The sequence below is a fragment of the Gymnogyps californianus genome, chromosome 1 (genome assembly GCF_018139145.2).
Source record: "Gymnogyps californianus isolate 813 chromosome 1, ASM1813914v2, whole genome shotgun sequence".
NCBI classification, from domain to species: Eukaryota; Metazoa; Chordata; class Aves; order Accipitriformes; family Cathartidae; genus Gymnogyps; species Gymnogyps californianus.
In genome coordinates, this window is record NC_059471.1 from 58930911 (window position 1) to 58943538 (window position 12628).

At 35.9% G+C, this 12628-nt stretch overlaps 1 protein-coding gene across 1 annotated transcript in view; it reads right to left on the reverse strand.

Moving 5' to 3' along the window:
* Window positions 1–12628, reverse strand: part of DOCK9 (dedicator of cytokinesis 9) — a 118437-nt gene that overhangs the window by 87098 nt on the left and 18711 nt on the right. Inside the window, exons 2-3 of the mRNA XM_050915435.1 lie at window positions 10339–10455; window positions 1182–1271 (exon numbers count right to left, since the gene is read on the reverse strand). Of these exons, the coding sequence (XP_050771392.1) occupies window positions 1182–1271; window positions 10339–10455 (207 nt within the window). The remainder of the gene's footprint in view (window positions 1–1181; window positions 1272–10338; window positions 10456–12628) is intronic.

Genomic DNA, 12628 nt, shown 5'->3' on the forward strand with positions numbered 1-12628 from the left:
TACATGCTTCCAGCTGTTGAAAAGCAATTATGTCATTAAGCTCTGGACTAGATCACAGGAAATACCGTTTTACTCCACCCACATTGCTACAACATAAAAGTACTGATTTATCTTGGCTTTGACCAAAGTGACATAAAACTGACAAAATCTGTTGCCAGAAACTGTATAGTACAAAATTTTATATGTTACACGAATAGACTTACATGCACACAAACATAGCATCTAATAATTAAAAATTATTTTCTTTATATTTCAAAATATAAAGTTAATACTTGCCAAGCAATTGTTTCTGCAGAAACTCATTAAACTTCATTAATTACCTATAACACTCCTCCCTCCTTGTCTACCTTCTTCAAATTTATCTTAGAGCTGTTTAGGTTAGGTATTAAGGGTATGTATCACTGTGGAAAACAGTCTTTGAGGTTTGAAGTAGATTCATCTATTTGGAGCTCCTTCAGTTTTCTTGGAATTACAATAGACATTTACTTGTTTCAGATGTTAAAATATCAGCTTAAAGTATATCAGTAGAAAACCAATAGATAATATAAAAAAAGACAAAAATTTTAAACCTTTCATTCCTAAAAGGCTTCAACAAGACACTAAATGAAACGCAACATCACAGTCAGAACCAAGGGAATGCCAACTAAGCAAGCAGTTTTGGGGTTTGAGGATGTTTCTTCTACATATAGCATACAAACTGAGCAGTCATAATTAATTTGGGGCTCTACAAGCGTTACAATTATAAGTACCTCTGTTCCAGCAAACTGTACAAGATTATTACGAACAAACTAAGAATGACTGGTGTGAAACACTTTGTCAGGAAAAACAAGCCACAATGATTCATTCCAGATTTAGTATTGCTCCCGATATTATCACCCATGTTCATCTGGGAAAGCCAAAAGCATAAAGAAGGTGGGGGAGAAACATCTGCAAAAGCCAATTACACAAACAAAATAATTCAAAGCTATCCTGTAATCCTTCTTTTCCAGCCACTAATGGAAAAAATACTAGGTTTTCCTGGAAATTTTCCCTTGAAAACATTGACAAGTAAATGGCAATAAATATTTAATATTATTTTCAGGGCTTTTTTTCCTGTTTTTTAAATGGTAAATGAAGCAGAAGAAAAACAATTCAGGTATAATATTGTTATTACACACAGCCACATGCAATTCCAATATTACCTCAGTTACAAACAAGCTTTGAGCTTCCTTCTCTGCATTTTCAGGAACTGTTGAACGAATATATCTGCTCTGCCGCTTCAATAATGCTGGCTGATAAACAACAAAAACAATTAATGAAACTTGCAATTAAAGGAAAGAGGACACATTATGGCAACACTCAGTTATATCACTATAACTAAGACAGACGCTCAGCAGAAAACATCCTGTGAATACACTGTTTCAGAATAGCCAATTAATGAGAATTTGCTTTCATTCGAAGATTAGCAACATGTTCCTTCTTTCACAGCAAGGGCAAGACTGGAATCAGTAAGAAATAGATGCCACAGAAAAACGTTTTCCTCTATTTTGTTAACATGGGCAAGAAAATACTAGTAAAAATAATTCCACCATGACAACATAATTCCAGTATTTTGAAGACAGACATTAAGGTAGTGTTATTACTACATATAAAAACTATTTCTCAAGAAAAGTAACAAACCCACACCAAAACAGGAAGAGTAGTTCAACTGCAGATCTCAGCTGGCAAAAAATGAGACTTGCACTGTTAAATCAAAGGTTTAGAAAGAAGGCCTGGATCACTGAAGTATATACTTCAGACTATCAAGTCAGAACTTATTCCTATGCTATGCTGGAGTTCAGAGAGGCAAAGAAAGGCTGCCAGAGAGCAGGAAATCTCTCTGTGACCATGAAATTCTGCTTCTCAGACCAGCGCTAAAGTAAGTCTTATGGTACTTTCAATTTGTGAGTGTAAAAGATGAAAACTTCACAAAATCTTCTGGACCACAAATGAAAATAACTACCCAGCAATAGAAATTATTTTGTGCCATGTGGAAAGGAATCTCACAGCTTAGGCCATCAGAGATAGACAAGAGAGTTTGCGTAGCCTGGACCTGAAGGGAGTTGTGATCCCTCACCTGTTAGCTATACTCCACACATTGCAGCACCAGGAAGGATCAGACAAAACCATGAAAAGAAAAAACTCCGCATATTAATGGTCAAAAAGAAAGGGTACACAAGTACATTACCTTAACTTATCTCTTTTGAGAGTTTGATCCATAAGGTCATTATTTCTGTCATTACCAAAGCCTCACCCCACTATCTGGGGAGGGTATTTGAAGTTAGAATATTCAAGTGCAGTAAAAATTTAAAGAAAAAAAAATTAACTCATACTTATGGTCAAGTCATTCATCTAGTCCAGAACTCTGCTGAAAAGTGACAATGCTAACTGCTTGGGTGGGAGAGGTAGGGAGGTATTGAAAGCAAAACCCGCAAAACCAAAGATATTTCATGGGACCAATAAATATTGCAATATACAGTTTAAAAAAAACCAAAACTGCAAGACGACATTCATTCTTATGCTAAAAGCATTTAAGAATGAAGTTTTCTGAATTCTAGAAACATATTCCTTGTTTCAAACTATACTGAGTTTAAAGTATTTGTTTTCACAAGCTACGGGAAGAAAGATTATTAAGAGTATTAAGCTACCTTATAAGACCTAAAGGCCAGAATGTCTAGAGCCTGAAACAGTCTTATATTTGGTAGGAAATTATTTATAGTTTATACAATATATAAATATTATACCCAATATATTTTCTATAAGCATACAGGTAGACTATGCTTTTTTAAAAAAAACATAATTATTTTTAAAAACCCCCAGAGACTAGGGTGGCATCTTTCCAGGCACTTTTCATGGGAAAGCCATGAACTCATGAATCAAGTCCTACCACTATAGTGGAACTCGGTAAAATTAAACTAGCGGTACATACTTCTAGAACGTCTGCTGCTGTTACCCTGCTACACAATTATCAATACGACAGTAAGGGTTTTTTCTAGTCTTTCACACATAAAAAGATTTTTAATCTTAGTACTGTAGCAAGATCAGTGACAAAACAGAAGAATTTCATTTGTCGATTTTGTCCATATTAGTAACTGTCTTAATGCATGCTGCCTCTTTCTCAGCTCATCCATCAGCTGCAGTAGTTCATCAGAGAGCCAGGAAATTCAATGAGTGAGATATTTTGATTTAGAGCAAATTCCTAAAAATAATTACTAAAGCAACAGCACAACAATATTTTAAAATGCAAGCGTGCACATAGATACACATTATATTCCAAAAGAAAAATTAGGAAGGAAGGATTGTCTTCTCTACAAACTTTCTTCACTACATTGGTTGAAGTGTTTCGTAGAAGTGAAACGTTTCAACTCTCTGGGTTTGAGTTACCATTTGATTCATGGCAGCATCAGGAACTACAGTGTGTTTGTTGCATGCTCTCAAAGAAAATAAAAAAGACCTTTCAATTACTGTGCTGTCAAACTAAGGAAGACTGCTTTTAACACTAGCCAGGATTCACACACGCTACCGAGGCACACAATTAAAAGACTGTTTTACTAATACTACTTTCTGAGTGAGTCCCAGGGATTTAGTATAGTAGCACTATGTGCTGAGGTTTCAGAGAAGGCCACAGCAGAAAAGGCATTTCACCAAGTCTCACAGCCAAGGATTACTTGCTACTCAAAACCTGATGGAACACAGATAGTGAATCTGTCCACAATCAGTGCAGACTGCAATGGATATAGTTTAAGATTTCCAAACTCTTTCTGTCACAAGGTTGTGTTTGCTAGTGAGACTTAGCATTACTTAGGATTTGAGAATGTATAACCCATTTGAAGTTAGATTTCCCATTTCACTTATCTCAGGCTAGAAGGTGTTTTCATGTTCTTGACAGTTTTAGCAAATGGCTCTGTTTCTGAGGTTAAAAAAAAAATATATATATATTTTACTGATGTTAAAATCTGGCATGCAATTTTCTGAGTCATCTTAGTCCCCCTTCCCCATGCTTCACGGCAAAGCAATAGCAAGATGGCCAGGGTTGTTCTTAAGACAAACATGCTTGCAGGTGGCACTAAAGAACTGCCAAAAGACAACCAAGTATTTTGTAGCGGGGTGTCTTAGCACAATGTGTACTTAAGTATATAAAATAAATGTATAAATGTGTAGCTATGGTGGGCCTTTTTCCAGGTCACAGTTTATACAAAAGTCAATGCTGCAAAGAATGAATCAACAAAATCAGTCTTTAGTTCTATCAAGATGAAAAATAAGCATGTGTAAATTTTTCATATACAAAATATTTAATAAAATAAAAAAAAATCCAAACCCAAATCACACACAAAGAAGTAGTTCTCAAAATTATTCACTTCATTTTGGGAAATAAGGTGCCAACACCTACATTTCTATAGCAAAAAATAATTGCAGATATTAAATTTCCAGTGTTTTGTCTACTGTAGGAAGGTATCTTCCTCAGCAATTCTACACTGAACAACAGGTCCACATGCAAGTATTTTAGAGGAAAGGACCATAGTAGATGTAGGTGAGAGAGAGAAGCCAGCCAACACACAACATTCCTCAAATCCATTTGACCTGTCTTCAGACACGTCCATTTTGGCTTGTTATTCCTTAGCTTTTGCCTTTCTCCCTCCTGTGTCTTTAACATGAGTGTTTTATATTTTTCTCTCCACTTTGGAGGTGTTCAAGCAGCTTCTGTCATCTGATAAGGTTCTCTTCCTGCTCTGTAAATTTGACAACGTCCACCTAGTGACAGTACTCTTATTCTATACAAGTTTCAGCAGCTACAGTGAACAGAGTAAGTACAAAAAATTGTTGCTGACACCACATACTCACTGCCAACACCTGTTTTAAAAATTATTTTTTCCTCTTCACATGCTCTTTCCAGTGTTGACTGTTGAATATGAGCTAGTAAAATTTTCCCCCAAAACCACTTTGCCCTCCACATCCCTTTAGGATGCTTGAAATTATGGTTATTAACAGTTGATTATTCAAAATATTGGGAAAGGAATTTTAAAAAGCCACAACAGTGTACAAGTGGTTTATATATATATATATAAAAAAAATATATAACCAATGGAGGTTACTAATAAAGTCCTGTATCTTACTGGTAAAATAGGCACTGTGCAAAATACAGCAAAAATGGGGAAAAAAGTACAATGTAACAATTCAACAGTCACATACCCAGGCCATCCTTACTTTAGATGATGTTATACAGAGGCAAATGCTCAAAAAGCAGTGACAGAAATTGTTTTAAAAGAGTCGATGGAAAAGATGGCATACTGTATGTTAGATCATGCCCTTAAAACTACTATGTGCCAGAAGAGCCTTATCAGTTGTATGAGGAGTGTCAGAAGCTGTATTATAAGGTAATTTCCAAACTAAATTGAAGCCTTGATTTAGAATAGCTGGCTAAAGACTCAAGGAAAAACACAAAATAGATTTTAAAAGAAAAAAGTCATAGTGAAATTTCTTTGAATGTTTCAAAATAAGTTATTGTATTTTGACCAGTTTACTTTGTGCTCTCTAAAATGAGGATGTTACTTGAATATTTTTTTTGCTTGTTCCTTCTACTCAAGATGTGCTTTCTTGTAGAATGACCTGGGTTTACTTTTATTTCTGCAAAGTTGGCATAATATCTATTTTCAGAGGTACTTAACTCGCATTAACTAAAAGCCAAGAGCTTTAAGTGAAAGTGCGCTAAATCCATATGGCTCAAAACCAAAAGTAACAAAGGTGAAACAACATCTAAGCTAAGCACCAAAATGCCTTCAAAAAAACAGTGGGGTAGTGTTGTAATGGCATATTTAATTTGGGTAGGAATGTACCCACATTGCATTTGCTACAAGTAAACTTATCCTGTATTGGGCTAAATATTTCCTGTAAGAATGGAGGTAGTACTCAGAAGTTAGGTATTTTGAAACAAAAGCATTTAGATACAAGATGTCTTATTGCAAAGTAATCACTAGTACAGTTTTGGGTTAAGATTTCTTTTAATAATTTATCTACTATGCAGTTAATGTAAACATCACCATTTCGCAGTCACTGAGCACATGATTTTAATCTGATCCATGAAGGTGGTCTGTTTTAAACTAATGCTATTTAGTTATGAAGCCATTCCATTATTGAGTAAATTACTGAAATTCAGGTCACTTGGAATAATTATAAAAAGCCATGAAGAGGCACAAAATTGGATACAACAGTACCCAATGGATATAGTTATTCAAGGTTATGAAAGAGAAGACTCTTTCTTCTCAGCAAGAGTCTAGAAGAGGTAGAGCCTTGAACGACTGACAGCATCGTAATTGAAAGTAGCAAGAACGTGAACAGGATGGGTGGTGGGAAAGTGGTTCTGTCATCTTAATTAAACAAACACATTATATGGCGACCATAATGAAAACAAAACAACAACAAAAAAGCAGCTAGAAATGAACAGACTACAAAGTAAAAAGGTACTGAAAGTTCAGACAGCCCAGTTACTAAGAATGAAAGCAAACTCAGTGACGCTAACTGTAAAAAGGATCTCAAAACACAACATGACTGCCCCTACAAATTTGATGAGAACAAGTTAGGGAATAACCTGATTAGTGAACTCAATGCAGAAAACTCAGAACTTGAGCTTGTGAAAAGCAACTGAAACAATCTTGAAATGGTAAATTGAAAAATGACCCAATACGTGGGAAAAAGTTGCTGATAAAGAGCTCTTCTGGAAACTACAGAAAAGCAAAGTTTGCTATTATTTGGATATAATAGCATCAAGGAAAATGTAGAAACTCAAAAGAAAGAAAAAAATTACAAGCCTAATTATTTGGATTTGAAGATCAGCACGAAGCAGGACAAAAATCATGCTTTTCTGAAAAGTAAATGAGCTGCTACCAAACATATATAAAAGGAGAGAAAACAGGATTCATAACCTCAGCTAACCAAGCTTAGGATGACGGCAAATTCAGTTAAATGGAAATCTGGAAAGGTTCATGTAACTAGATCAGTTGGCTGAAGAACAATCCTTCAATCTTTATCAGTTTTCCCAGACCAGAGCATTTTCTGCTCCATCCTTGCTCAAATATTTCTTTGGTAGTGGTTTGAGCTTAGAGCTACTTCTGACAGCATCTTTGGAAAACAGTCACAGCTGAACAGAAAAAGGTGACTTACTGTTTTTTTTTCCTTTCCCTCACTAGGCAAATAACTTTCATCAGGAGAAAAAAAGAAAAGCAAGCTATATATGGTCCAAAGAAGCCAGCTGCTGTGCAAGCTTTCTTTTCTGATATGGACTAACAATTCATATCAGTTCTCCTTTAATATCTAGCTTTTCTGAGGTGGTAAGAGTTACAAACTGAATGTGGCACTGACAATGACTACAGAACAAGACATTAAAACATTTGTTACAAAAATCTTGCCTCTGAACTCCTGCAAGTATTGTTCCTAATTATATGAAAAACACACCTATTAAATTACATTGCAGCTATCTAACTGCATTACCTGAAAAAAAAAGTTATCCAAATTAAGCACAAACATTTGTCTCCAATTTCTCCCAAAGTAATTTCAACTTTAGCACAAATTCAATAGAGGTATCAATCTGCCTCTTTGAAACTACGTAGCTTCTTCTGTAATCTACCAAAAATTGTAGAAGTGATATCTAGCGCTGAAAAGTAAGTATTTTCAGTGCCATTTTAAGTGCTAGTTTTAGGGCCATACTGGTAACCAAACAGTCTTACTCTTAATGTCTTTATAAATTAACAGGGCTTGGCTTCCTTTTTAGGCAAGTGGTTTTTAGATTGTAATCAGTTTAACCTAAGCACGAGGAAAAACTTTGTAAAAATAAAAACTGAATGCTCTAAGAGGAAATGGCTTGAACAGGTTTTTAGACAATGGTAGGAGTTTCCACCTATAAACTGTTCTAAGTGTGTATACAGGTAGTTTGAAATACTCTAGCTCACTACTTTAAATTCATCTTGTGGGGGATGAGGGTAGTATCAAACATTTGAGCTGAGGCTTACCAAGAGCTGCCCACACATTGTGTGACTGCAACAAATTAGGAAAAAGGAATTAAAAAAAATGTATGTGAAGCAGAATGGCAAATACAGAAAATATGCCATTATTTAAATGATTCAAATGATATTGGCAACCATATCAAGACTAATGGTTTCAAAACTGTAAATATGATTATGGAAAAACACACAGAGTTAAAAGGTTTAACTTGCAAAAAAAAAAAAAAAAAAACTAAGCACATAAGGGATTTCTGTTCTCTGACTCAGTAATATATTCTTAATACACTGAATGGCAGATTTAAATGCATTGTGTTGTTGAAACCAAACCAGATAGCTCAAAGTAGTATTGGAGAGTCATGTGTACAATAAAAATATTTGGAGTAAGTTTGTGCCAGCATATCTTAGAAAGAAATAAAAGTCTGATAGCATAATAATAAAGTTTGATAGTATAAACCAGTCTTCATATAAATCAAGTATAAAATAAGACTCTGCCAAAGACTATATAGGGGAAACCCAGAAAATGTATTCAGATATTACACTGCTGAACTATAAAGAAACAGGAAATCTGACTATATTCCAGAATTGTGACTACCGGAAGGAAAACCTCTGATATAACACACACTTTAATACCTGCCGCAATGAAAATCTGACCATAGAATTCAAACAAAGGATGACAAAAGGCATTACAGTTTGTGAACAAAATTCAGCCATTCCCTTTAAAGGATCAGACTGAGTGCTATGGACTAGCTTCAGTCATAGAGGCCTGAGGTTAAGAATTGCAGAAGAGGCCACTTGAAACAGCAGTTAAAACACTTCAGACATCCCACAGACTGCTCAAACAAAATGCCTGAGGATATTCTTGATAGGTTTGTTTCTTCTCCATTGATAATTCAGAGCTGTTCACTAGAATGACCCCTGGTAAGTGAACTAGTCAATTAGATAAGAGTACGCTTAGCAGAAGTATCCTTGATTACTCTTGATCTCCGATACTGAAGAGCCACACTGTAGAAGGGGATCTGGGTGGTATAGCCTACTCACGCTCTTCAGTCCCGAAGCCAATACCTGGTGCAGGGCATCATCATGAGTGATCTAGCATTTGAACACTAGTATCATTAGATAATGTTCATAAGCAGTACAACTTCCTTTTGTAAAAAGTCTTACCTGCAGTCCTTCGAACTTTCACATGTGGCTGAGAACACATGAAGCCCAAACTACTCTCTAAATACCTGTAGCTTGCTAAAACCAAAATTTTTTAGCTCAGAGTGGGAAGGCTACAAGAAGATTAATTCATGTAAGAATCAGTGAAAATGAAGCACACAGACTATATTAAAAACAGAGTCCAGGTGCACTCAGGTAAATAACAGGCCAGGGAGAATTCATGAAAAACTCAACATCTGTAGTTTCTGGGACTTTATATGCGTTTCTGTAGAAATACATCAACTCATCACCAACTTTCCTCACGATAAACATAAACTTAGCTTCAACTACTCGGCTGAATAAAGTACTCGCCTTTTAAGGTAGATTTTTACAGAACAATTCCAAGGTATTCAACTATGGTACAGCCCCTCCCTAGAAGTAGCTAATTTACAGACAGTTCAGATGTCTGCATGCTTTTCAAATATAGGTAGACATTTTGACTGTAGGTATGGGCATGTGTGAGAGAGACTTTCCTCACTATTTACACCAACTCCAGTCTCTGAGATGTTTGGTGGTTATCCTAACTGGATCTACAACAAGATTCAAAAAAGTGTACTTAAATAAACTATTTATTTAGATAAACACGGTTATTTTACAGAAATATATCAAGATGATCACAAATCTTGGTTAAGTCTGGCTTAATCAAGTCAGAGCCCTGTTATGCAGGCGATATTTTGCTAAAACCCAATTTTGGCTGGTAACATGCAGCTGAGAGTAACAGCTTTCATTTGAACAGGTTCATGCCCTTCACTGTTAAGAAGGGGAAAAAACCTCCCCACAGCTATTTAAGAATTAAAGCATGACAAAAAGCAGATGCTTTTTTTGAACAAACATCACATGACTTCCTACGTCAGAAAGGGGGGGAAATACCTAAAAATGACGGATCACCTACTTCAAAAGGCAGTAAAATTGCAGAGTGGCAGAAGTAGACCTTACAATCTGAACAGATGAAGAAATTGTGCTATTTATTCTTCCGTAACCTGACAGAATAAATCAAGTCATGGTAGGTAAAGAGAGTTAAAAAACAAAGAAATAGGAAGTTATCCTCTCATGGCTACTACTGCTAAAAATCTGTCTTATTTAAAAAAAAAAAAAAAAAAAAAAGGAAAGGGAGGGAGGATTAAATTACCTGGAAGTCATCATAAGGGAACAGTAGCATCTCACGTAAAGCATCATTCAAAATCTGCGTTTTCCTCTGAACGATGACATTTTCATAGTCTATTGGTTCTATGAGCTTTGGTTTTGCCTAGGGGAAGGAAAAACAAAAGGAAAATAAATTCAGGTATATTGAGGAAAAATTACAATTGTTGACTCACTCTAAGAAGTTACTCTTTAAAAAGTTGGCAGAATGAGATTTCATCTACACCGAAAACTTACAGAATTCAAAATGCAGACTTTATGTCACACTATACCATATGGATAAGTGCAACTGATAGTTACAGAGACAAGCATGGTATTTGCCTCAGAAAGAAGAAACAGAACTATTTCACAAAACACACTAACTCAGAGCTTATCAGAATAATCATGTATGTATTTTCACTGCAAAAAGATTATAAAGAAATTACTAGTCTCTTACGTTGGTGGTTACCTTTGCTTGATACTGCCCAGAAGCTCTGACCTGGGTTTATCAGGAATTAAAACAATCTTAATTCAAAGTTAAGATTGAGCTTTGTTTTAATTCAGTAGTACCCACTGCAGTAGGGGTAGGCTAATTGACATTCCTCCTTCTCTATAGTTTTTTTTTTTTTTTTTCCAACATTCCCATAGGCCATTTGCTTTCTCTTAATTGCATGAGTAGCTTTCTTCAGTTATTATGCATTGATTCAACATTTAAACCCTATACCACTGTCAAGGCATTACAGCTGGCTGTGCACAATCAGACAGAGGAAAAACCTTCACCCTGCCAAGCATTCTGTTAAGTGGTCAGATGGCAAAGCAGGTTGAGAGCGAGCTCTCAATGAGGCAGCACTGCCTCGAAGCATGCAAACTAATGCAAAGCTGGAGTTATCTAGCTATAATCACAGTACCAGACCTAAAATTACCTTTTTTTTTTTTTTTTTTTTTACAAGTGGCAATTACAAGAGGCTTTCCAATTGATACTTTCTTAAGATCAGCGGTACTAATTTCAAAGTAAGGTATACTAAACATGGCAGTTTTACTGTTAAGAAAAATGCAAGAATGTAACAGAGCATAACAGCTGAAAAGGCCAAAAAAGCAAAATCTGGAAAATAAATCTACCAAAAAATGACAAATGAAATGTAGCTTTGTCAACAAAAATAGCTACCATTTACAATCACACTGGAAGGATTTACTAAAAGTTCATAAGCTATATAACAACATGCTCAGCACAAACCAATAGGAGGTAGGAGCCACAGTGGAAAATGATTATGTTGAGCTTGCTATTTTTCTCCTCAGAGGAGATGGAGAACAGCTGTTCGGTTCACTGTATATTGTACCTCAAGACATTTTGAGGGCTTAGCACCCGAACTACAGCTGCTGCTACATCTTCTCCTCTCGTTCATGAACATGGCTTATCACAAAGCCAAGAACTAACACCAGTGTCCATCAGAAAAGGCTTAAGTTTATGTTCATGCACCCATCTGTAGCTGAAGTGGTTGGACCATTTAGCTCAGAAAAGCATAACAGAAACACGTAAACACAACATAAGAAAAGGTTACACTTTCTCTAATGTACTAATTCTACAAAATATTTTGCTTGCAAAAAAACTTCCTGTTAGGTTCGCCTTTGAGTATTCAGACTGCTGCAATGAATCCCAAACTACTGAAATGGTGTGCTCCAAGCTTCCTTAGTACACAGAAGACCAGATGCACCTTCTTCACCCAACTATTTGACACATTTCCTAGATGCAGGGTCTACCAAATTATTCTTTCACAAAATTTCAGGTTGAGCAGCACCACAGTGCCAGATTGTCATAACCAGTTCTGATTCCAAAAAAAATCCAGTAACTTCACCTACCCTCTCCAACTCTTTACCAAGGCAGTAACTGTTCAGCATAAATGTTATTCCTTAAGCACATGAGACAAGGATAACAGAGTATGAAGAGTCCTTCAAACTTTACTGCTCTGTAAATGAAGTACTTGACAACACTTACCATTCAGAAAGCAAGACACTCTTTGCTCACCTTTCTCCCACTTTCAATGTAAGTAACAGGTCGGTCTCTACCTATCCAGGCAAGCAAGATGACCACCTGTCAATCACTGAGCTTGAGCTCTTGTGCAATATACTCTTATGTTAAAACAAGGTTTAGAGACTACAACAGTACTATGGCCAAGTCGCTCCATTTGGTCAAGTTGGCCTTCACCACGTGACCATTCCTTCTGAAGAGTCTGTCATGAGAAATGATATGCAATGTGCTGCAATGACAGGTTGATTTGAGTGTGGTGCAGGATGACTGACCT